The sequence below is a fragment of the Nothobranchius furzeri genome, chromosome 19 (assembly GCF_043380555.1).
Source record: "Nothobranchius furzeri strain GRZ-AD chromosome 19, NfurGRZ-RIMD1, whole genome shotgun sequence".
Lineage (NCBI taxonomy): Eukaryota > Metazoa > Chordata > Actinopteri > Cyprinodontiformes > Nothobranchiidae > Nothobranchius > Nothobranchius furzeri.
Window position 1 is genome coordinate 11,199,024 of NC_091759.1, and position 24,230 is coordinate 11,223,253.

The 24,230-nt window shown below is 40.5% G+C and overlaps 3 protein-coding genes across 4 annotated transcripts; 1 reads left to right on the top strand and 2 right to left on the bottom strand.

Moving 5' to 3' along the window:
* Positions 1-856: 856 nt before the first annotated feature.
* Positions 857-4,485, bottom strand: rps18 (ribosomal protein S18). Its single transcript, XM_015973373.3, has 6 exons — positions 4,405-4,485; positions 3,734-3,832; positions 3,546-3,632; positions 2,283-2,384; positions 2,067-2,158; positions 857-979 (listed from the first exon to the last, which is right to left on the bottom strand). The coding sequence occupies exons 1-6, from the start codon at positions 4,405-4,407 to the stop codon at positions 904-906; spliced, it is 459 nt and encodes a 152-aa protein (XP_015828859.2). The 5' UTR covers positions 4,408-4,485; the 3' UTR covers positions 857-903.
* Positions 4,486-4,636: 151 nt separating this feature from the next.
* On the top strand, positions 4,637-15,748 carry vps52 (VPS52 subunit of GARP complex). The gene is made up of 20 exons (XM_070547634.1): positions 4,637-4,809; positions 5,283-5,364; positions 5,505-5,557; positions 5,669-5,744; positions 6,037-6,104; positions 6,206-6,381; positions 6,474-6,624; positions 6,744-6,844; positions 7,051-7,183; positions 7,268-7,323; positions 7,503-7,638; positions 8,454-8,609; positions 8,706-8,824; positions 9,698-9,821; positions 9,983-10,078; positions 10,182-10,289; positions 12,025-12,090; positions 12,323-12,434; positions 13,753-13,871; positions 15,373-15,748. Exons 1-20 carry the CDS (start codon positions 4,714-4,716, stop codon positions 15,517-15,519), a joined length of 2,175 nt encoding a protein of 724 aa, XP_070403735.1. The 5' UTR covers positions 4,637-4,713; the 3' UTR covers positions 15,520-15,748.
* igldcp (Ig-like domain-containing protein) lies at positions 9,576-24,074 on the bottom strand. 2 transcript variants are annotated; one of them, XM_070547635.1, is made up of 8 exons: positions 23,946-24,065; positions 23,353-23,396; positions 22,734-23,099; positions 22,454-22,544; positions 20,622-20,800; positions 20,352-20,402; positions 20,021-20,126; positions 9,576-9,817 (listed from the first exon to the last, which is right to left on the bottom strand). In XM_070547635.1, exons 1-7 carry the CDS (start codon positions 23,960-23,962, stop codon positions 20,044-20,046), a joined length of 831 nt encoding a protein of 276 aa, XP_070403736.1. In that variant the 5' UTR covers positions 23,963-24,065; the 3' UTR covers positions 9,576-9,817; positions 20,021-20,043. The 2 variants fall into 2 exon arrangements, with proteins under 2 accessions (XP_070403736.1, XP_015828855.3); XM_015973369.3 differs by lacking the exon at positions 9,576-9,817 and having other exon boundaries at positions 19,890-20,126; positions 23,946-24,074.
* Between the last annotated feature and the right edge of the window lie 156 nt (positions 24,075-24,230).

The following is a 24,230-nucleotide window of genomic DNA, read 5'->3' on the forward strand; positions in this document are numbered from 1 at the left end:
TTAAGAATTATTTTGTTTTGATACGATTTCTTTAGTTTGTTACAATCCCAGGTGACTTGGTTTGGTTTTAGGAAGCTTTGCTTATTTATCAAGACCCATTTCTGATGCCAGGTATTTGACTTTGTGCATACACACACAAATTTGTGTATAATTTCCTAAACTCAAGTAATATTACATTATATGGAGCTTTGAGGCACCCAAAGTACTTAAGAGGTTCCATGATTTACCGATGGAGGTAGGCTACATCATAGCGTGAATACCACTCTGACCACTAACACTCACTGGTAAAGTGGGCGGAGTCTTTCCTGAAGACACAAGGCACCACCCACCCAACCTCTGCAGCTAACAGCAGGTGAACTTGTCTAGTTGTCAAGACTATTTTCATCTAAATGAAGCAGTTTTTGTTACGTTTACAGGAAATGTGATTGAATCACGTTTTTAATGTTAAATGTTCTACAGCAGACCCATTTATCCAGGTAGCTGGATTCACGTTTTTCTGCAAATAAGGTAATTCACAGCTTGCATTAAGGTTTACTTCTCAGAAACATTCCTTCAGTTTTCTCTGCAGTTGGACACAAAACAGCTTCATGTTTCCAGCTTCTCCCGACGACGCGGTTCAGTTGGAGTCATTTTCCTTTCCTCTAAATAAGCCATAGGCCCCAGAGGTCTGATCTGGGTTGATCCTGTTCTTTTGCACTTTCTAACCCTGCGGCTGGACTTTTTCTACTCCTAGCGTGGGGATGTGTAACAGAATGCAATAAGAATCCAGAATAAACCATATTTTCAAACCGACTTCAGTCTTACTATAAATGTGTCAGCATCATTTTAAATCATCAGGATAAAATCAGCACAGAAGGGTTTTTAATTGTGTTTTATTGAAACAAAACAAGGCCTGGGGGGAGTTTACTTCTTCTTGGACACGCCGACGGTGCGACCGCGACGGCCGGTGGTCTTGGTGTGCTGACCGCGCACACGCAGCCTGTAGGACAGGAAGTGTAACAAAAGTCAGAACAGACGATTTAGTACAGTTTCAAACTCTAAATTTGCTCCTGTTGGGCCAATTTACAGGTTTTCCTTCAAAGTAATGCAACTGTTTTTGGTTAAATCAGTTACACCAAGCTACATTCATAACTAAACTATTCACAGCATGACAGAAATAACAGGCATTCTGTTCAATCTAAGGTTAAATTAGATCAGGAAGCTGCAGCCATCAAAGTCAGGATTTCTGCCTAAAAATTTGAAACTTTTTTTCTCTAAAACTGGTAATTATGTTTGTTTGGGTCAAAATTACTGTAACAAAGTTAAACTTTTCCCACAAAATCCTGCAAAGTTACAGTTTTACGCAGAGAAAAGTTTCTACCCCAGTAACGACGTGTTTAAGCTTCTTAAATGAAGAGTTTCTCAGCAGCAGTTCAAGCTCTTCCAGGACAGGCTTCCTATGTTTACCCTCATGTCTCAGAGCAGCTGTTCCTTAACTCATTCACTGCCATTGACGACTAAAGTCGTCATTTTAAATCCAACCATTCACTGCCAATGCATGTTTTTACTGTGTGGGCGTCGGACGAGCCCCCGCACCGTGAGAACAAACATCTCATCTCTAAAGCTGATCTACATCTGCGTAAGTCACACGTTACGTGATCAGGAAGCAGGAGTGTTAGGAGATCGTTTTGGGCCACTGCTGTCCACAATTCAACAACGGATTATGAAAGAACGGATAACGCTCGAAACACGCGGAGTCTTCCTGATGTAAGAGGTGAGACTCCGCTTTGTTTTGGTTGTTTTGGAGTCGACATCATCCTAGTGTGCAACGTTCTGTGACTCTTAAAAAAAACAGTAAAAACGGTGAGAAACGCCAGCAGCGAAGGGCTTTACTGATCAGGAAACGGCTGGCAGTGAATAAGTTAAAGAGTTGAACACCTTTTGGCTGACTCAGCATTCTTAACTGTAGCTTAAGTACAGACTAAAAATGCACCAGTCAGATAACTGACGGGTAAAGCTGAGGAAGCATCGATGACGTTTCTCCTCTTCACTGGACAAATTAAAGTAAAGACTCCATCAGATCTTACCCCCAGAAGTGTCTGAGACCACGGTGAGCCCTGATCTTCTTCAGCCTCTCCAGGTCTTCTCTCAGTTTGTTGTCTAGACCGTTGGCAAGGACCTGAATGACAAATCCAACATTTGCTGTTAGTTTATGTGAAAAAAATTTTTAAGAACAGTTAACACAGTTTAAAATAATGGTTTAACGATTTAGAGCCAAACTGACTCAGACTGCTGTCACTTGCCTGGCTGTATTTGCCATCCTTGACGTCCTTCTGCCTGTTCAGGAACCAGTCTGGGATTTTGTACTGGCGAGGGTTCTGCATGATGGTCACCACCCGCTCCACCTGGGAATTAAAACCAGTCAGTTTAGTTATTTTGTCTGGTAAAACATCAGGTTCAGCTACTAACCAACACAATTATCTTTCCAATTAACTCATTCACTGCCAATGACAACTAATGTCGTCACTTGCATGTTTACTTGTTTTTGCGTCTGAACGAGCCCCCACACCGTGAGAACAAACACCCCAGCTCTAAAGCCGATCATCTGCGTACGTCATATGTAATCAGGAAGCAGAAAACCCGTGTGTTAGGAGATCGTTTTGGGCCGCTGCTGGAAAAAAAGAAGTGAGGCGCGAACCAGAAAAGCTTCTGCCGATCACAATTTGACAACGGATTATGCTCAAAACGCACGGATTCTTCCCGATGCAAGAGGTGAGTCTTCTCTTTGTTTTATCAGTTTTGGAGTTGACATCATGGAGCGCAACGTTCAGCGAATCTTAAAATACAGTATAAAACGCTGAATAACACTGGCAGCGAAAGGCTTTACTGATCTGGAAACGGCTGGCGGCTGGCAGTGAATGAGTTAAGTTAGTTAGGTAGTTACAAAATCATGCAGTTTTTGTTCTGAAGCCAACAACATTTTAAAGAGAAAGATACCAAGTTAAAAGTTGTTAGAAATCCTGCATATTTGGATTTGTTGGTTGATAAAATCACTGCAAAGTTCACTTACTAACAATCAAACATTGAAATTAACAATGTAGTCATCCCTCTCCTTTTTAAACTACCAGGAACCCACTGGTTCGGTTTTGAGCAAGTTCAGAGCCGATTTCACAAGTAAAACAAAAAAATAAATAAAATACACAAAAAGGTGTACATATTTAGACCATTTTTTTTTTCAGAAATCAGTTTATCTCAATGCTTTAGCAGAGGTTTCCTGTGAACATCCAATCTTCATGCTGGAACACAAACATGGTTGTACACAAACTCTCCTCTAGTCAAGACACCTAAACGGCACCGACAACAGCAGCAGTAACAACTTTTACTTTAAACGACTGCAAACTACCCAGCTGTTTGTGACGAAAACTACTTCTGATCTCTCAAACCTTCACAGCACCACCACAGCCGATTTCCCCTCCACCATCTAAAAACTTGCTCTCCTGGAAGCAATTTTTTAAATGCACCACGGTTTTAGAATTGCAGAAACGGTGCAGGTTTTCTGTTCTCACCTCCTCCTCAGTCAGCTCTCCAGCCCTTTTGTTGAGGTCAATGTCGGCCTTCCTCAGGACTACATGGGCATAACGTCTGCCAACACCCTTAAACCAGACAGAATCCAGTCTCAATGGTAAAAATCAGGCAACACAAACATTGAGTCTATTAACAAGAAATTTAAGTGGTATTACGAGACATAACATACCTTGATGGCAGTGATGGCGAAGGCAATCTTCCTCCTACCATCAATGTTCGTGTTGAGAACACGAAGAATGTGCTGGAACTTCTCAGGGATGACCAGAGACTGAAAACAGCACAAGTAAAACAACAACGATCAAAAACAGTTTTAACATTCTGTACAGACCCAGTACTCCACTAAAATAACTAAAATAAACCATTAATACACTCATCTTTACAAACAGGCAACGAACTCAGTATGTTTAACAAAGCTGCTCAAGGAAAATAACTAGTCTACTGCAACTGTCATGCTTTTGGCTCCTTTGAGGCTCATTAGTATGGCTAGCTAAGCGCTAGTAGCTTTGAAAAATCCCTAAAACGTATAAGGATTACAGAACATAGGGGAAAATAACATAGCTTATTTGAGCTTTAACTGCTCCATTATACGTATAATTATGTTAAACAAAAATCAACTTGCGCTACTCCGCTTCTACCGGTCCCCACTGTCTGCTAGCATTGATGGCAAGTTACGTTGAAATAAGTCAAAATCAACAGACATAACATCAGCCATATCACTAGAACCAACCCATACAAGCTGCATATAAATTATACCGTGTTTATAAACAATGAACAAACAAGCACAACGAAGGATGAACGTGGATTTCAAATCTACTCTGGTTTAAGATATACCATACTGACCATCTTGGAAGTAGGTTCCGTGCAAAGAGGAAGGCGCTTGTTTCTCGCGAGATTTTGGATCAGTTTTTGCCGGAAAATGATCCTTCATTTAAAAATGTCCGATAAGCAACTGGGTTTGCTAAACAAGTACATAAATTGCTAAAATACGTGATGCTAAAAAAATGTTTGATATCGTTATTGTACGTATTTATATCAAGCGACCTGAAATTTGAGATCACGTTTTTTTATTTCAAAACAGAATAAACATTTCGAGCTTCAGTAAGCGGAACTTTCGTTTGTTGTGCTTACGTTAGCATAAATTTCGCAGCCATGGCGGATGCTGTTTTGGGTTTTGTTGGAGCTGGTTCTGATGTAAATACAGGAGGAAACTCAACACAAAATGTCATGGCGTACCTACAAGACGAGGTGACATTTCATTATTATTAGTAGTGCGGGTCTGATTTGAAGAAACAACGTATTCAGCTCGTTAAAGTCTGTTGACAACTAATCATTTGATGAATCGTCATGAACCATGTCCCTTATCTCAAATGTTATTAATTTCTTTATCAATCTTCACCTGTAATTTGCTATAAATCTAAAGTTTGTCAAGTTTGTATGTGTAAGGTCTTAACCAGGAAATACAGTACCCATTAATTGTATGAAACTGTCGCATTTTGATAAAAATTAAAGTTATATTTATAAGAAACAGGAAAAGCAACTTTATTATGAGCTATGTTCATGAATATCTTGTATATTTTCTCGTTTCCAGTTTTTTTCAATCAGATTGTTGTGCAAAACAAAAAATCTTATGTAATAAAATAAATAGAAGTTGGAGTCCCCTCTCAAGTATTTGAATTTATTTTTATTATATGTGTGATTCTGTTTGTTTCTTTTTGCAGAAGACCGATGGAGACATCACCAACCTGAGCCTGGGAGAGCTGGACATCACCACCGATGAGTTCATCTTAGATGAAGTGGACAGTAAGGGCGCAGTTGCACTCAAGCTTTACTCATACACATCTGTTTTAGAACTTTCATGTCTGCTACTTCCCATCTAGCCTTGGGTTTCTGCAATATTCTTTTTTATTTTATTTTATTTTTTCATTTTTATTCTTTTATAGTTCATATTCAGGCCAACCTGGAAGATGATCTTGTGAAGGAGGCACTCAAAACGGTAAGTCCTGTCATGTCAGTTAATTGTACTTCACTACCAATCCATGAACGATTTGCTGTCACATTTCCTATGATATACTACTAATATGCGTCCTCTTCTGTTCATTTCTAGGGTGTTGACCTCCGTCAGTATTCCAAGCAAGTGGAGGTGGAGCTGCGGAAGATTGAACAGGCATCAATCAAAGACTGTATCCTTCACAGCTCATAATTTACATGTCTTGATATTTTATCTGTCCTCACAGAGCTTCCTGCTTTTTCTTTATGTATGTGTCTGAGTGGCAGGGTCCCTCTTCACATGCAGTTTTTATTTTATCCAACATATTCAAAGTCATACTCAAATGTTTGTTTACATTCTGAGGTTAAAAAGTTGTTTTAAAGAAATAATTTGATGGAAGTCAGTCATACTTGCATGCTATTTTCTGCAGCCAGAAACCTAAATGAACTCATTCTATGTGGTTTCCCTGAACCTTCGCCTCGTAGACATTAAGGAGAGTCAGAACATTGCTTCTCTGCACAACCAGATTACAGCCTGTGACTCTATTTTAGAGGTGAGGCAGGATTTCTTCATACTTTACCCTCAGAAACGTTTGGCTCCACTGTCCAGAAAAACCTAAATCGGGGTAAGTAATGTTTTTTTCCCCCCTTTCAGCGTATGGAGGGGATGCTGAGCGGCTTCCAGAGCGACCTGTCCTCCATCAGCAGCGAGATCCAGACCCTGCAGCAGCAGTCTGTCAGCATGAATGTCCGTCTGAAGAACAGGCAGGCCGTTCGCAGCCACCTGAGCCAGCTGGTGGATGAACTGGTGGTGCCTGGAGCCATGATCTCGTACGTTTAACAGCTTCTGATTATTTGTAACAATGCTGTAGGAAATGTCACGTGTTGATGTCTTGTTGCTGAAGCTTTTTGGATCGTTCCAGCACCATCCTGGAAAGCCCGGTGACGGAGCAGGAGTTCCTTGAGCAGCTTCACGAGCTTAACTCCAAAATCAACTTTGCAAAAGAGCTGAGCTTCAGGGAGACGCTGGCCTGCTCCGACATCCAGGACATCGTTGATCGCCTCAAAGTCAAGGTGAATCACAGAAACCGCTGTTGGAATTAACAATAATAATAATAATAATAATCACTGAAGGGTCACAGAAGTTCATGTTCTGAGTTTAAATGACACTAGAATCACTTTTCCTTCCTTAGGCAGTGTCAAAGATCAGAGAGTTTATTCTACAGAAGATCTACTCCTTTAGAAAACCGATGACCAACTATCAGATCCCACAAAACACTTTGCTAAAATACAGGTGAGCCTTCGGTAAATGGAACGTTTTGTGGACCGTTTAGTTCCTGACGCAGTTTGACGTGGATTAAATCCATTAAAAGTTTCTAATTCCAGCCTAACCTTTGGAATTTGGAAGGAACTGTGAACACGTTTTTATATTTCTAATTTGTGAAATTAAAAAAAGATTCAACCAGAATTACATTATTGCCTGTTTTTGTTCTGTTGTAGATTTTTTTATCAGTTCCTTTTGGCCAATGAGAGAACCGTTGCTAAGGAGATCAGAGATGAGTATGTAGACACCATGAGCAAGATTTACTACAGTTACTTTAAGTCCTACAGCAGCAGACTTCTCAAAGTTCAGGTCGGTGGTTTAGTATTCACATTTTCCGTTTAGTTGAAAGTATTTTGTGTTTTATGTGACCCGATGTTCTTTGTCCTGCTGCAGTATGAGGAGGTAGCCGATAAAGATGACCTGATGGGGGTGGAGGACACCGCCAAGAAAGATATCCTTTAAAGCTCCTGTTTGCCTCTTCATCCATGACCTGATGATGTCACTTGTTTATGTTAAACAAAACAAAAATGTAAATGAATAAAAAACAGCATCCAGCGAGACAGGAGAGCAGTCAGGTCATGTGACCTACCGACATCTGAGAGTTTGAGGCTCCTTGACTCTCAGCTCCAGGTTTCTTCTCCAAACCGTCTTTGAAGAGCAGGAATACCATCTTCACGTTGGGCCAGAGGGGGGCCATACTGAGTCCTGCAGAGCTGGAGGGGCCCATCCTGGTTCCGCACACGGCTCAGAGGGGAGACAGCAGAGTAAGACGTGCACACGTTTAAAAAAGTTTAAATAAAATGCCCAGAGTCTCGGTTAGAGATCGATTTGATGGTCTGGTGTGATTAACTCATTCACTGCCAATGACGACTGAAGTCGTCATTTGCATTTTTTTACTGTGCGGGCATCGGATCGAGCCCCCGCACCGTGAGAACAAACATCTCGGCTCTAAAGCCGATCTTCGTCCGCATGCGTCACACGTCACATGATCAGGAAGCAGAAAGTCCATGTGTTAGGAGATCGTTTTGGGTCGCTGCTGTAACAAAAAGTGAGGCGCGAACCATAAAAGCTTCTGCCGATCACAATTCGACAACGGATTATGAAAGAATGGATAACGCTCGAAACACGCGGATTCTTTCTGATGTAAGAGGTGAGTCTCCGCTTTGTTTTGGTTGTTTTGGCGTCGACATCATCCTAGCACGCAACGTTTTGTGACTCTTAAAAAAAACTGTAAAAACGGTGAGAAACGCTGGCAGCGAATGAGTTAAAGAGTAAGAAGAAAGAAATATAAATTAGTGATGGGACTCGATTAATTTTTTTTATCTAATTAATCTTGATTAATCACATTTTAATCATTCAAGACAGTTTGCGCCCAAGTAATTTTTTTGAATACTTTCTGGTCCCCAATTGGGGGACGCTCGGGCTCAAAGGGTAAAATTTAAACGCTTTATTTATTTATTTATTTATTTTTTCCAAATGAAATAATCGTAATTAACACATTAAATTTCCTTCCCTGATCTAAATATCTGTAACTCTAACTGGATTGTAATCATTAGTTGTGTAATCGTGTGTGTTCCAGTATCCCTACGAGACACTGTTTCGTAGCCAGCATTACGCTTTGCTGGACAACGGCTGCAGAGAATTCCTCTTCCTGTCCGACTTCTTCATGGTGATCGGAAACTCCGCCTTCGATCTCTTCAACAGCATCATGGGAAAAACGCTCGGAATGTTCCTGGTGGGAACGCTTCCCTTTGAGCATCATTTTTAAGCACGCGAGTGACCTCAAACATAACCTCTGTCCCATCCCGTCCACGTGTCTCCGTCTCTACAGAAAAGCATGTCCACCTACGTGTCCGACTGCTACGACAGCATCGCCATCTTCCTCTGCATCCACATCATCCTCCGCTTCAGAGCCATCACCACGAAGAGGACCATACCTGCTCTGGACAAGTCAGTGTCTCATGAAAGACGACAAACCAAGACATTATTAGACGAGCACAGATAGACAGGAACTTTGTTTTTCTTCACATAAGTGTTGGAATGACAACATTTACTAGCCTGGCAAGCCAGACTAAATAAATGTATTATTTAGTCTGGCCATGCTCCATTGACGGCTCTCGGTTGTGGGGCGGGTTCTACCGTTGTCTTTCAAATGATCTCCACATTCCACTGGACAATGAATGTGACATACTCGTTTCACTCTGTTGCATCATCCCACCCACCAGGCACAGAGAGTGCCCTGATTGGCCCACAAAGCAGATAAAGCTCTGTGATTTGTTCACTAAGCAAATAGAGCACTATGATTGGCCCACCATTATGGACCAATCACAGCTCTTTGTGTGTTTGAAACCCCTCTGGAGAGCTGTGATTGGCCAGCCAGAGTCCTGGTAGGAGCTGCGGAGGTTCCAATGGAGCATGCCTAGACCAAACTTTGCAAAGCAAGAATTTGGTCTAGTTCACTGAAATCCACCTCTTACAGCTGTTTTTGTGATTTTAATTTCCAACTTGATCACAAACGATTTTAAATTGAAAGTATTTGAACCTTCAGCAACAGGACTGATAAAGAAAGAGGAATCCAGACTCATCAGCTGAGCTCCAGTGACGGAAAAACTGCTAAATTGAGTACATATTGTAAAAAAGACTCATTCATAGCTGTAGATCATTGCTTCTGTAGCAGGAGCCTCCTGATTGGTTATCTGTGTGTGTGTGTGTGTGTGTGTGTGTGTGTGTGTGTGTGTGTGTGTGTGTGTGTGTGTGTGTGTGTGTGTGTGTGTGTGTGTGTGTGTGTGTGTGTGTGTGTGTGTGTGTGTGTGTGTGTGTCAGATACTGGGATGCTGTACTGGAGCTGCTGTGGCCGAGGTTTGAACTCATTCTGGAGATGAACATCCAGAGCATCAGAAACACCGATCCTCAGAAGCTGGGAGTTCTGGACACCAGGCCTCACTATGTACGCAGAATAAAGACAAAAATACTTTATTCTACATCTCAGTTAGATTAAAAATGATAATTTACACACACCTTTATAAATCTGACAAATATAATTAATATTTCTGTGTTCGTGAACAGTTTGGTCGTTAAATAACAGAATCGTGTGCATCTTGGTTTCAGATCACTCGGCGCTATGCAGAGTTCTCTTCAGCCATCGTCAGCATTAACCAAACGTTTCCTAATGAGAGGACCAACACGCTGCTGGGACAGCTGCAGGTAACACACACATCCACACACCATAATTGTCTTAGGTTTTAACTACATTAGTAAAATTCTGTGATTTTTTTCTCTCTCTTGCACCGTGTTCTGTTGATTCTAGGTGGAGGTGGAAAACTTTGTGCTAAAAATGGCGGCAGAGTTTCCATCCAGAAGAGACCAGCTGATCTTCCTCATCAATAATTACGACATGATGCTCAGCGTTCTCATGGTGCTTCACTTATTGATTATTCATGGTCTACGTTTCACTTCTATGACAAAAACTTTTTGTTTTTCTACCATACAGGTGCTGGCCAGTAAATTAGAATATCATCAAAAGGTTGAAAATATTTCAGTAATTCCATTCAAAACGTGAAACTTGTACATTATATTCATGCAATGCACACAGACCAATGTATTTCCAATGTTCATTACATTTAAATTTGATATTCATAAGTGACAACTAATGAAAACTCCAAATTTGGTATCTCAAAAAATTAGAATATTCTGAAAAGGCTGAATATAGAAGACACCTGCTGCCACTCTAATCAGCTGATTTACTCAAAACACCTGCAAAGGCCTTTAAAAGGTCCCTCAGTCTTGTTTCGAAGGCACCACAATCATGGGGAAGACTTCTGACTTAACGGCTGTCCAAAAGACAATCATTGACACCTTGCACAAGGAGGGCAAGACACAAAAGGTGATTGCTAAAGAAGCTGGCTGTTCGCAGAGCTCTGTGTCCAAGCACATTAACAGACAGGCGAAGGGACGGAAAAAATGTGGTAGAAAAAAGTGTACAAGCTCTAGGGATAACCGCACCCTGCAGAGAATTGTGACGACAAACCCATTCAAAAATGTGGGGGAGATCCACAAAGAGTGGACTGCAGCTGGAGTCAGCGCTGCAAGAACCACCACGAGGAGACTCATGAAAGACATGGGATTCAGGTGTCGCATTCCGTGTGTCAAGCCACTCTTGAACAAGAAACAGCGCAAGAAGCGTCTCGCCTGGGCCAAGGACAAAAAGGACTGGACTGATGCTGAGTGGTCCAAAGTTATGTTTTCTGATGAAAGCAAGTTCTGCATTTCCTTTGGAAATCAAGGACCCAGAGTCTGGAGGAAGAGCGGAGAAGCACAGAATCCACGTTGCATGAGGTCCAGTGTAAAGTTTCCACCGTCAGTGATGGTGTGGGGTGCCATGTCATCTGCCGGTGTTGGCCCACTCTGTTTCCTGAGGTCCAGGGTCAATGCAGCCGTCTACCAGGAAGTTTTAGAGCACTTCATGCTTCCTGCTGCTGACCAACTTTATGGGGATGCAGACTTCACCTTTCAACAGGACTTGGCACCTGCACACAGTGCCAAAACCACCAGCACCTGGTTCAAGGACCATGGTATCCCTGTCCTTGATTGGCCAGCAAACTCGCCTGACCTTAACCCCATAGAAAATCTATGGGGTATTGTGAAGCGGAGGATGCAATACGCTAGACCCAACAATGCAGAGGAGCTGAAGACGACTATCAGAGCAACCTGGGCTCTCATAACACCTGAGCAGTGCCACAGACTGATCGAGTCCATGCCACGCCGCATTACTGCAGTTATTGAGGCAAAAGGAGCCCCGACTAAGTATTGAGTGCTATACATGCACATTCTTTTCATGTTCATTCTTTTCAGTTGGCCAACATTAGAGAAACAAACATTTTTTCATTGGCCTTTAGAATATTCTAATTTTCTGAGATACCAGATTTGATGTTTTCATTGGTTGTCACCTATAAATATCAAAATTAAACGTAATAAACATCGGAAATACATTGGTCTGTGTGCATTGCATGAATATAATGTACAAGTTTCACGTTTTGAATGGAATTACTGAAATATTTTCAACCTTTTGATGATATTCTAATTTACTGGCCAGCACCTGTAAATTCTGCACAAGTTTTGACTGCTGCAGATGCTTTTTCTTTTTTGTCCAGGAGAGGGCAGCAGATGACAGTAAAGAAGTGGAAAGCTTCCAGCAGCTGCTCCTGGCCAGAACTCAGGTAGCTAACACGTAACCTCCCTTATTTCAAAACGTTTTCATGTCATTTATTCTGTATTTTTATTAAGAATTAGATGGTTTCATTTTCATTCTTTCCTTTTTTCCCCATTTCTCTTTTAAATCCAAATACTAAAATGATGCCATTCTAACATTTTGACGTATAATGTGAAACAAAACAAAAACCTGACATCTAAAGCATTTTTCTCTGTTTTTCCTGAATTTTGTCCCTTCAGGAGTTTATTGAGGAGATTTTGTCTCCTCCCTTTGGGGGGATGATTGCCTTTGTGAAGGAAGCCGAGGCGCTGATGGAGAAAGGACAGCTGGACCGGCTGAAGAACGAGGAAGGTGAGAGAGAAACTAACAGATAATGCCTAGAGGGCTTCGGTGTTTTCAGTATCGTCTGTTCTCTGGTTCTGGTGAAAGGTGACCAACGTAGAAGCACACAATGTCATGTTGGGTTTTTTGGTTTGTTTAACTGATAAAAGCTCTGAAACTGTCAGAAGGAAACGGTTAAAGTCAACAAACTGTCCTGGTCAGAGTTTTTCTTCTTCTGAATGACAACAGTCACCAATTCTTCTGAACTGTGTGTACTGAAACTCTAATTTCCCTCTGGGATTAATAAAGTATCTTTGATTTGATTCTGTAAATGACTTTATTTTCTGGGTAAAAATCTCAGAAATGCTTTTAATGAAGGTACAAAGAGCCTCCTTGAGTTTTAGTTTATCCAGAAACACCAGGAAGCATCACATGAACGTCTATACAGGCTGCTTTCTTTTTACCGTTCAGTTTAGGCCCTGTCCACACGTAGCCGGGGAGCTGCCAAAACGTAGATATGTTTCTACGTTTTGGCCTGTCATCCACACGAAAACTGAGTTTTTTCACTCGAAAACGGATCTTTTTAAAAACTCCAAAGTGAAGATCTGCGTTTTCTCCGTTTTGGGTGTCTGCGTGTGGACAGACAAAACCGGAGTTTTAAGGTCCGCAACGTCACTTTCCACGACAAAACAATGCTGACATCACGTGTGCGACCTGTGTTTACACTAGCCGACATCATGGATGCCCTCAGAGCTGCGCTCGCTTTATCAATTGTCCAAGCGCTTTTTGCTTGTTTGTTTTTGCAAGCGGAATTACTGCTCCTTGTGGAAGACCACAGACGAAGGACGAGGTTAAGAACGGGGGAAGTACTGCCGCCTACAGGTCTGGCATGTCCTTAACAACGTATTTATCCGGGTACGTGTGGACAGAGTTTTTTTAAACAAGGTGGTGTGGATGCAAGTTTTTGGAGGGGCGGATATTCGTTTTTTTAAAAACCCGGCTACGTGTGGACTAGGCCTCAGATTTACAGAGAAAAAGCTACTTCCTGTCTAAGCGTTTTATTGTTCCTGATCGTTTCTCTTTCGAACGTCCGAAGCCACAAAACAATCACTTCATATGACCACATCCTACATTCTGTCTAAGGAAATGAGTGAAACTATACAGGAAACAGAAAAACACAGCCATGATGTTAACCATGCTGTGTGTGTGTGTGTGTGTGTGTGTGTGTGTGTGTGTGTGTGTGTGTGTGTGTGTGTGTGTGTGTGTGTGTGTGTGTGTGTGTGTGTGTGTGTGTGTGTGTGTGTGCGTGCGTGTGCGTGCGTGCGTGCGTGCGTGTGTGTGTGTGCAGCTCGCATCACCCAGCTCATCCGGGGCTTTTCAAGCACTTGGAAACAATCAGTGGAGTCGATGAGCCAAGAGGTCATGAGATCTTTCACCAACTTCAAAAATGGAACCAGCATCATACAGGTGAGTTAGTCAGCAGGTGTGTTACACACACACACACACACACGTGCGCTTTCTTTGGCGCAACTAAGCCCAGCCCAGAATAATGACAACGGGAGCGTCGGTGTAAATCATCTCAGAGAATGAATCATATCCTGAAAACCTGAAACATTTCCTACAAATAAACTTTAATGTTACCAAAATCACTTTGAGCAGAGGATGTAAAGAAAAACTAGAAACACATTTTCATTCCTTTGTGCTGCCTTGTAGATCCCTACTGCCTCTGTAAACACTACCACATGAAAAATGCAAAAGGAAAGGGAATTAAATGCTTAAAATGAGTTGTTTCCAAAAGTCCCGGTTTGTGACATCACTAAAGGAAAATTAGAATAGAAACCCCTCTCACCTGTGGAACTCAAAAGTATTCAAAATTCAATAAATAAATAAGACATTATGAAATAAATATCCACGTGAAGAAATACTAGACAATCATGTAATCTGACAATGAAATGATGAAATAACAGAATGTTATGTAAAATCTAAGCTCAATATTCTGAAATATTTTTCATTCTTCTTTTAAAATGTCTTTATTAATATAAAGTTTTTTTCAAGTCATTTTTTCATAATAATCCAAATTAATATTGAGCCATTTTTATTTAATTCATTCAGTTTTTATTACATAACGTCTTTTTAACAAAAACAGCTTTTATTTCACAGTAGTGTTTTTTCCCATGGCTGATTTATTTCATAATGAGACTTTACAGCAGAGTGTCTCAGTGTTTTTATTGAATTTTGAATACTTTTGAGTTCCATAAGAGAGAGCTGCTGCTGGAGCAGCAGCAGCTTTACTCCAAGTCTCTGCTGGAAATCTGAGCTTCTCAGCTTATAGTAGCCTAAAGGGGGTGATGGCTGGGCTTGGCCAGCTCCAGCCTATTTTCTTGAATTGACAGAGCCCTGAAACGGCTCATTCTGGAAGGTGCTGAAACTGTCAAAGATTAAAACTGCTGAAATCGAGGAACTTTGTGCAAAAAACTTCATAAATATGTTTTTTATCGACCACAGAGATTTATTACTTAAAAGAAAAAGTCATGTCTTTTTTTAAATGAAAGTAGCATAAAAAGCTTCCAGATCATGTGATCATTTTCAGTGTTTTTAAAACTATTTTACAGAAAGGAAGTTAAATGCAAAGAGTTGCAAAATCTAGAACGTTAAAAAAAACTTGATACTTTTCTGGATTTTCTTAGGTTGGAAAATCTACCAATAATAAACCTTTTAATGGTTGATCTAATGTAAAATCGCTGGTTTTATGGGTAAGTTTTGTAACACGCGAATGCGTAAGCTAACAACTTTAAAACCCAGTAACACTTCTCGGAACAGAACATCCTGTTTTTGTTCTTGCCATCGAGGCCGTGTTGCTGGCATAACAAAACAAATGGTGATTCAACCCAAACAAGATGTGGTTTGGATGGGAAAATGGTGTAAAAAGTCATTTTGAAACTTTTTGTTTCGTCTTCCCGTCCTGCAGGGCGCCCTGACCCAGCTGATTCAGTACTATCACGGCTTTCACAAGATCCTGAACCAGCCGACGTTCCGCAGCCTGGCCGTCCGCTCCGAGCTCATCAACCTGCACCACCTCATGGTTGAGGTCAAGAAGCACAAACCCAACTTCTAACCTGGGACATGCTAACCAGATGTATTCAAAACATGTGCAACAACTTTATTTGTTCTGCTGTGGAACAAATGACAACAGATCACTGAGGAGGTGTTTTTTTTAAGATCTTTTCATCACTTTATGTTTACGTTTAAATGAAGAAAATGCTACTGATTGAGTTTGAGCTTCTAGAATGGCGGTAAAATTAATAATTCAACCTGTTTAATCTGAAAATGTAAATTATTGGAACAAAATGAGTCTGATTGCAACAATTAATGTTCCAGAGGAAACGATGCAAACGTCTTACTGTAATAAGATGTTTTTGTCAGAAATTCAGATATGTTGATGTGTGTGTAATGGTTTCATTCAAAAAGTCTTTTTTTAAGTTGAAGGAAGTGTGTGATTGTGTTTTTCTGATTTCTAAAGCTGCACTAGTGAGACAGAAGCTCCTGAAGAAGACTTGAAACACGTAACTCTGACCTTTAAAGGTGCTTTTATTCTTCTCAGTAGATTCTGTTATTTATAATCTTTGTTATTTGTAGGTGTCACCTCTGAGCTCGTTTCCTGTAGAAACATCATTTATAAATCAGAAGAACTGGATCTGCTGACAGAAAGGAAAAGCCTCCTTTACCAGGAGCTGTTGTTCTTTTGTCCGTCTGTAAAAAGTCGTGTTGCTTTTGTTTGTGTGAATCTATAAATGAAGTCATTCCCATTTAAACTATGCTGAGTAAAAATGACCAAATGAATAAATAAAAATACAGCACACCAGCGGCGGCTCCAGAAATGTTTTTCTGCTGGTGCTATGAAGGAGCTAGTCTTTTTATTGAGGGTGCTATGAAGGAAGTGGTCATGCGTACCTATTGTTCTCTAAAACACCTTCAACACTAGCAGATACACATGCGTGCACAACACCTCAACAACACCCGAAACAATCATTAATATACATCATAAACATATGAACAATCGCTGACTTGTCCATGAAATCATAAACACATACAGCCACACAGAAAACTATCTATGGTGTTGCAAGGTTAGCTAACGTTAGTGTTAGCATTTCCAGCGGCAAAACCCTCGACTGCTGCGGCGGTTGAGGGTTGACTCTCTTCATCCAGATCCGTAGGTTTTTGTGGGTCTGTGATCACGTCCAAATATTCATTTGTTTCGGACTGAACCCGTGGAATTGTGGGCAACAAAAACCGATCCATTTTACCACTAGCTCCACCTTTCACTCGTTCACAGGTGGAAAATGAGGTCAAAGGTTAACATCAATTTCCTGTTTTGGTTTAAGTTTTTACTATCTGTATGATAATTTACTGATTATTTTTGTTTTGTATGTTAAATATTATCACATCCACACGTTAAATTAAAATTAAATTGTAAAAAAATAATAATATTTACTTGGGGGTGCAATGACTAATCCAGGGGTAGCTATAGCGTTCCCTAGCGCCGCCACTGCAGCCAGGGGCGCCGTAAATCGGTGAAAGATTAGGAAGATTCTAAGGGCCCACAGCTGTCAGGGGCCCAAAAAAGTTTCAAAGTTGAATTTAAAAAAATTTAATTTAAAAATCACAAGTACTTTGCAGTATTTTTTTCTCATTTAAGACATTAAACAAACAAGTCTTTTAGTATTTATGAAATGTATATGGGGGGGGCGGGTTCAAATTAATTGGTCAAAATAAAGTAGAGACCTCTGAATAAATACTAAAAGACTCGTTTGTTTAATGTCTGAAATGAGAAAAATACTGCAAAGTAAAGTACTTGTGATTTTTAAATTTAATTTTTTTTATTCAACTTTGAAACTTTTTTGGGCCCCTGACAGCTGTGGGCCCTTAGAATCTTCCTAATCTTTCACCGCTTTACGGCGCCCCTGGCTGCAGTGGCGGCGCTAGGGAACGCTATAGCTACCCCTGGATTAGTCATTGCACCCCAAATGTCCAGCTGACATATCATCATTCTCTGATGATATGTCAGCAGGTGCCCCCTCACAACCCAATGAACCTCAAGAAGGTGAGCAATGTAGCATGTTAGCTAGCAGACTCATTTAAGGGGGTCTGTGGGAATCACTTAAGGCTCTCTTCTCTATCAGTACTATTACAAAGGAATATAAAAAGGCTATTTTTGGTGATAAACACATTGTTTTTTCACATAATGATAATTATATATATCAATCAGTAAAAATGTATAGATTGTTTTCGATGCTGGGCAGGTTGAAGCACTGTTATTTAGTCTGTTAATGTAACATAAATTACTGTGAGATTATTACTGTGAAGCACCTTTTTGAAGGCACCATACAAGAAAAAAACCCTCTTCATCTACTAAACACCTTGAAATGAAATGTTTCGAATCTGACTGAATTATGGGAGGTTTTACAAGATGTAATTTGTTTATGTAGCTTTTAGAACACAAACCAAAAATCAGCAATTTCCAAATAATTCATCAGAGAGCAAAACTGAAACAAAAGCTATTAATAATTTTAATAAATAAACTTAATATAACATTGAACACAACAAAATATGAAATCCAATATTGATCGTTATCGAGCATTATTAATTATATCACTGTAAATAATAAATCTTGCTGTGTACAATCAAGGCTGAATATATTTTAGCTGTTTTTTGTTGTTGAGAAAAATGGGTTTCTAGAGACTTATATACGTATTCATTCAACATGGAATGCTACAACATGAAATTCCAGGGCAACAAAATGAAGTACAGAAAAAGGTGAACATTTTTATCCTGCCTTTCATTATCACTGTTACATGACAATGCACACAAACCACATTGGGACCCATTTTTCCCGGTGTTCTATCAGAATTTGATCCCTGCTTCTGGATGAAAAACCGGACATTATCATGAATACAAGAACCAACCCCCTCACCCCACCCCTCCTGACAGAGTGAAAAGTTGACGTGTACGGCCTCCTGGTTTGATGCCAGCTCCGGCTTTCTCCTCGCAGTTTATGGAAGATTTCAACACGAAACGGGAGACTGTCTTAAATGCGAGACAGAGCTTGGTCATGCTACTCTCCAGGCCAGCGCATGTTGGCACGGTGCGCACGCGAGGTGTGGGGTGGTGGTGGTGGGGGTGCGTTCAAGATTTGGGGTTGCTGAGCAGTTGCTTAGCCCAATCTTGGGGTTGTTTAGCAACCCCTAGCTACCGCCTGGTGCCGCCCATGTCTGTTATTCTCTAATAACAAAAATCTATGTATGGCATTCCATGCAACCATGGCTCTGTAATAAACTGCTCTTTGCCTTTGATTAGTTCTGCAGCGCGGTAGTGTGCACCTTATGTCACTTGTCTGTCTCGTCATGTAATCAAATTCTGACTGTAATCTCAGAATTTTGACACTTTTCTTAGAATTCTTACTTTAATCTTAGAATTCTGACTTTTTTGCTCAGGATTATTAAAGTCAGAATTCTTAAAAAAAGTGAGAATTCTGATGAAAAAGTCAGAATTCTGACATTAATGTCAGAATTCTCTTTCTATTTTTTTTTCTTCAGTGGCCCTAATCCTCTTCTGTAGTACGGTGCTTAAAAATAAATCTGGAAATTTTAAGGAGAAAATGAAATGAGTAAAATAATTAAGACTTTGATAAGTTTGTCCTGAAGAAAAAAGTTTTCATCATTTTCTGATTAACACGGACGTGTGTGCAACATTTGTTCTCCGCATTTGACCCATCCCCTGGGGGAGCGGTGAGCAGACGCGGCCGCGCTCAGGAGCCATTGAGGCCCTGTCCACACGTAGCCGGGGATCTGCCAAAACGTAGATATTTTTCTACGTTTTGGCCTGTCATCCACACGAAAACGGAGTTTTTTCACACAAAAACGGATCTTTTTAAAAACTCCGGCCAAAGTGAAGATCTGCGTTTTCTCCGTTTTGGGTGTCTGCGTGTGGACAGACAAAACCGGAGTTTTAAGGTCCGCAACGTCACTTTCCACGACAAAAAAATGCCGACATCACGTGTCCGACCTGTGTTTACACTAGCCAGCATCACGGAAGCCTTCAGAGCTGCGCTCTGTCACTACCCGATCCATCAATTGTCCAAGCGCTTTTTGCTTGTTTGTTTTTGCAAGCGGAATTACTGCTCCTTGTGGAAGACCACAGACGAAGGACGAGGTTAAGAACGGGGGAAGTACTGCCGCCTACAGGTCTGGCATGTCCTTAACAACGTATTTATCCGGGTACGTGTGGACAGAGTTTGTTTTTAAAACGCGGTGGTGTGGATGCAAGTTTTTGGAGGGGCGGATATTCGTTTTCAAAAAACCCCGGCTACGTGTGGACTAGGCCTTAATCACAACAAATTTTCATATGAGATTTCTGCTGCTGCTTCAGCGGCAACTTAAAAGTCTCCTGACTCCAAATCAGAATGGAACATAGCTGTTGAACTGTGAATTGTAGATGTAATAGTAAAATATTTTTTATGACAACAGAACAAATTCACAAATGTCTCTGCTTCTACATGCACACTTACTAGAACCACACACAAACTCTCCTAAATGCATGCATTGATAAAGTGAGTGTACCACTGTTACGCTGTAGAGCAGCCTCAGTGATGATGAAATATTTGGAAACTTGTTGCAAGAATAGAAAAGATGAGCAGAGCTGAGCAGCTGCTTCTATCTGCAGCATCTGAAAAGACACCAGAATGTGGAAAAGACAGTTATTTCAGGTCAAAATCTCCAAGTTGCTTCACTTTTAGCTCAGCTTCAAAGACAAACATAATCCATACAAACAAAATGATTATTATTCACTGTTATCCACATATTATTTTATATGTTTACATAAAAATAGAGGTTTTAAGGTACAATGGTCCACTTTATTTTGAAAATAAGTGTTCTGTAATCATCTTCTTACCTGATGGTGCATTTTGCAGGTTTAGACGAGCTCTGAACATCGGGGGGTTTTCTGCGGAACAAATGGAAGACCAAGCAAATCACACATAGTAGACATCTTTCAGACTGATTAGGTGCAAAATACGCATTGCATGTAAAAAATAAAACAAAATTACCATTACAAAGTATTACTAGATTAGTAATATAAATTTTTACATTATTAGTACCATATTATGACCCCATTTGCCACATCTGACCCTGCCTTTAATGCAGTTTTAATCTAAGTTCATACCTTCTATTGAGAGCTGCATGGTGCTGACAGAGAGGCCGTTGTCATCCAGAACTTTGTACGTTCCTTCATCTGAGATTTTCACGTTTTTTAACGTTAACTGCTCGTGGTGTGGATCTTTCTCCATACGCTCAATGCTTTTCCCACCCCTCGTCCACAGGTCCAACCACTCAGAGCTGTTCCTATGGAGAAGAAATGTTGAAAAAGTCTAAACAAGACAATAATTTTCAGACTTTTTTCTTTAAATGTGCCTGGAGTCGTTGGAAATTGGAAAAGGCAGCTTGAAATATTTTTAGAGCCAACTATTCGTTTCTAATTCACTACTAGCATTGTTAACTCAACGTTGGCTTCTAGCCTTCTTTACCCGATATTAGAGTAAAACAAAATTACTTATGTTTGCTTAACTTTTTCTTTCTTTCTCTTGTCTCTGGGCCACTCTTTTTACTGGCTAACACTTTTTCTACAAGACTTCTTTTCCATCCGGTATTGAATTACAAATGCCGGCACAGCTGCATTTGGCAATGCAGACTTGGCAACCTTACAGGCTCACATGTGATTGGCTCTGAAACCCGGAAGTGAGGAGGCAGGACAGATTGTAAACAAAGACTTTGTCTCTCTTTGGCCCTTTTTAAATCAAGAAAAACTCCCCCAGCTGACTGAGAAGCAAACCTGCTTCAATGTTAAGGTTGGTTTATGCTTGACGCGTCCACGAGGTCCGCACGGCTCCGCGCGGAAAAGTTGCGTCATTTTAACAACCACGCCCCTCCACCGCGCCTCCGCACGGCCCAGAATTTCTGCAACGCGCACCTCGGAAAATTTCTAACCACGCGGACGGACGGACGCGGAAAAACATGGCGGACCGGCAAGAACTAGTATGGCAGAGGTTCGTAAATACAGACATTTTTATGATTCGGCTCTCAGAGATCACCGTGATCAACATGTTGTTAATAATTCTTGGAGAGAAATAGCTCGCACTGTCGGAAAAGACGAGGACGCTGTTAAAAATGCTGAAATGCCATGTTGTAAACAGTCATTTCTACTTCTACTATGGTGTAGTGTTGGATGCATGCCGTAGAGCTCCATGCTGCCCCGTTCAGTTTGGGAGAATATTGGCTCACCGCAGAGACGAGCCGCACGAACCATAAACGCTGCGAGTTGTGAAGCGCGTTCCATCCGCGAGCCGCATCACCGCGCGGAAAGTAAATGCGTCAAGCATAAACCAAGCTTAAGCCTTCTTCCAACATGATTGAAACTATGGACTGTTTTGTGATCATTTCTCTGTAAACTTTCCCACTTGTTGCACCTTTAACTTCTCCGACATGAAAATAACCAAACACCCCTTTCCCAGTTACAGCAGAAATCCTCTGAGCTCAGTAACATTCTTTTATAAATAAAACCAGCAACACCTAAAAAAGCACAACCTCCAACATGTTTTATGACCACAGTCATAGGAGGCCGTGAATTTTAGTTTGCAGGTGCCCGCCTGTGTTTGGTCATAAGATGAATTGGGGGCTCGTCCGGCATTTGTTCCTGGGACCTCCCACAAAAACAAAAGGTTACATTTTTCCACTCATCCTGGGAAAAAACATTTGATTCACAATAAATCTGAGAAGGAGCAACTTGTGTTTTATTATAACAACAAATAACTGGCAGGCCTGACATCATATAACTCAAGTATCACATACAGTGGGATGTGAAGGTTTGGGCAGCCTTGCTAATCTTTATGATTGTTATGAAAAACAAAATCAGTTAAATATATCATATAGGAGTTTGTAAGTTATACAATTTTTTAAAATATTCTATTAAAACTAAGTAATTGTATATAAATTGATCACCTGCCCTGGAAGACCACTGTTGATGAGCGGGGGGTGTAGAGCGTCAGAACAAAGTCTTCTCCAGGACGATGGGAATGTTCAGTTTTGTGATCTGAAAAAGTCAAAAGATCAAGAAAAGAGGTAAAGAGTTGGAAATTGTTTTAACCAAAGTAGATAAAAAATAAAATAACCACAAAAGATGGGGAAAACATAAAAAGAGGTTAGGATGTCTAAAAGGTTGGATTCACCAATTTTGAAAAGAAAATTCAAACAGAGATTTGATCAAATACACCATCCTCACCATTCACACGGAGCTTAACGCTCTGGATGAAGACCCGAGTCATTTTGGACCTTGCTCCCTCTACGATCATGAAGCTCTCGTATTTTCCAGTGTCCACAATCTGAACGTCTTTAATGATCAGAGAACAATCCCCCAACCCGAGCTTCTCCTGAGGCACCTCCAGTCGGCCTTCGAACTCCTCTGCCTGCCACTTGTCTTCACCATCCTGTTCAAACACGGTGTGCGGTGGTGACACCCACTGGATGTGGCAGGGGGAAGGAGTTGCTGCATCCTGATGTGACTTCCAGCTGCAGGGAAGCTTTGCCTCATTACCCACCATCGCAAAGATGTATTGAGGACGAGCACCAGCAGGCAGAGTAGAAGAGTCTGCAAAAGAAAATGGATTGGAATCATTTCTACATCAATCTTGTGCAATATTACAGCATCCTCCATCAGGGATTGTCAAATCATGTCAAAAAGTTAGTCAGCTATAGAGGATACATCCCAGCTATTATCTTAGTGTGGGTGGATGTTCCAGGCAATCTGGAGGACAGATGAACCTTAACAATGATTAACTTCAGATTAATGATAGTGTTGAAGGACAGTAAACAAGAATAAATAATTTCAAATAGATACTCACCAACTAAACTGCCAGTAAGGAAACACTGTAGATAAATGAAAAACCTTTAAAAAAAAGAGAAGTTATGTTATGCTTGTTTCATAAAACAGCCAATCTGTCTTGTTTAAATACATAAATATGTTGCATAATTTATTCTCTAATGAATTGTATTTATTTATTTGCTTTTAAATGTGTTTTATTTTCATGATGTTATTGCAGGTTCTGTATAAACCACATAAATGGTGTTATTTTGTATTGAAACGTTTATCCTTTTGAGTCCATTCTTAGAGCTAGTAAAGCGTTTTTGGAGAAGTGAAACAAAGAGCAGTTAACTCTGTGGTTCAGTAGGCTTCATGCTTACTGGAAAACGAAACTGTAAGAACCACAGCCCGCTGGTTTATAATTGCAATTACAACATGGACACAACGTTTAACAGCTTTTTCTATCGGGATATGTCTATTTTCTGCAGCTTGGACGCAAATGCACGCAAATTGCATGAAAAAACATATTTGTTTATTACAAATTGATATATTAAAGAAGTTTAAAATAATCAAAAACATTTAAAAGAATATAAAAAAAGCTGTTAGTAGATGAAAAATAAAGTTAAATCTCACCATAGTCGCGTTGTCATTGTGTCGGTTACTGGAAACTCAGTCAAGTCTCGTTTCTCTGTCCTCCTGACCGTTGCTGCTCTGAGTGTGTTTACGTCCACTGCTTTACCTTTTAAATCTCCTCGCTCTAAGTTTCAGTTTCCCCAAACTTCAAAATAAAAGCACGCATATTTTTTTAATTATTTTATTTTGTTACCCAAGTTTATCCTACTTTTAAAACAACGTGTGTGGGCCGTTTTTGTTAAACAAACATTTCAAGTTTAGTGTTTATGAACTAGATTACAATGA

Coding starts and splice junctions, on each gene's coding strand:
- rps18 (XM_015973373.3), bottom strand. Junction 3,633..3,733: donor TCGCCATCACTGCCATCAAG/GTATGTTATGTC, acceptor GTCTGGTTTAAG/GGTGTTGGCAGACGTTATGC. Junction 2,159..2,282: donor AGGATGGCAAATACAGCCAG/GCAAGTGACAGC, acceptor TTTGTCATTCAG/GTCCTTGCCAACGGTCTAGA.
- vps52 (XM_070547634.1), top strand. CDS start 4,714: ATGGCGGATGCTGTTTTGGGTTTTGTTGGAGCTGGTTCTGATGTAAAT. Junction 5,558..5,668: donor TGAAGGAGGCACTCAAAACG/GTAAGTCCTGTC, acceptor GTTCATTTCTAG/GGTGTTGACCTCCGTCAGTA. Junction 13,872..15,372: donor ATGGAACCAGCATCATACAG/GTGAGTTAGTCA, acceptor CCCGTCCTGCAG/GGCGCCCTGACCCAGCTGAT.
- igldcp (XM_070547635.1), bottom strand. Junction 20,801..22,453: donor ACAGTGGTCTTCCAGGGCAG/GTGATCAATTTA, acceptor TCTTCTCCATAG/GAACAGCTCTGAGTGGTTGG. Junction 20,127..20,351: donor CCTGCAAAATGCACCATCAG/GTAAGAAGATGA, acceptor GTGTCTTTTCAG/ATGCTGCAGATAGAAGCAGC.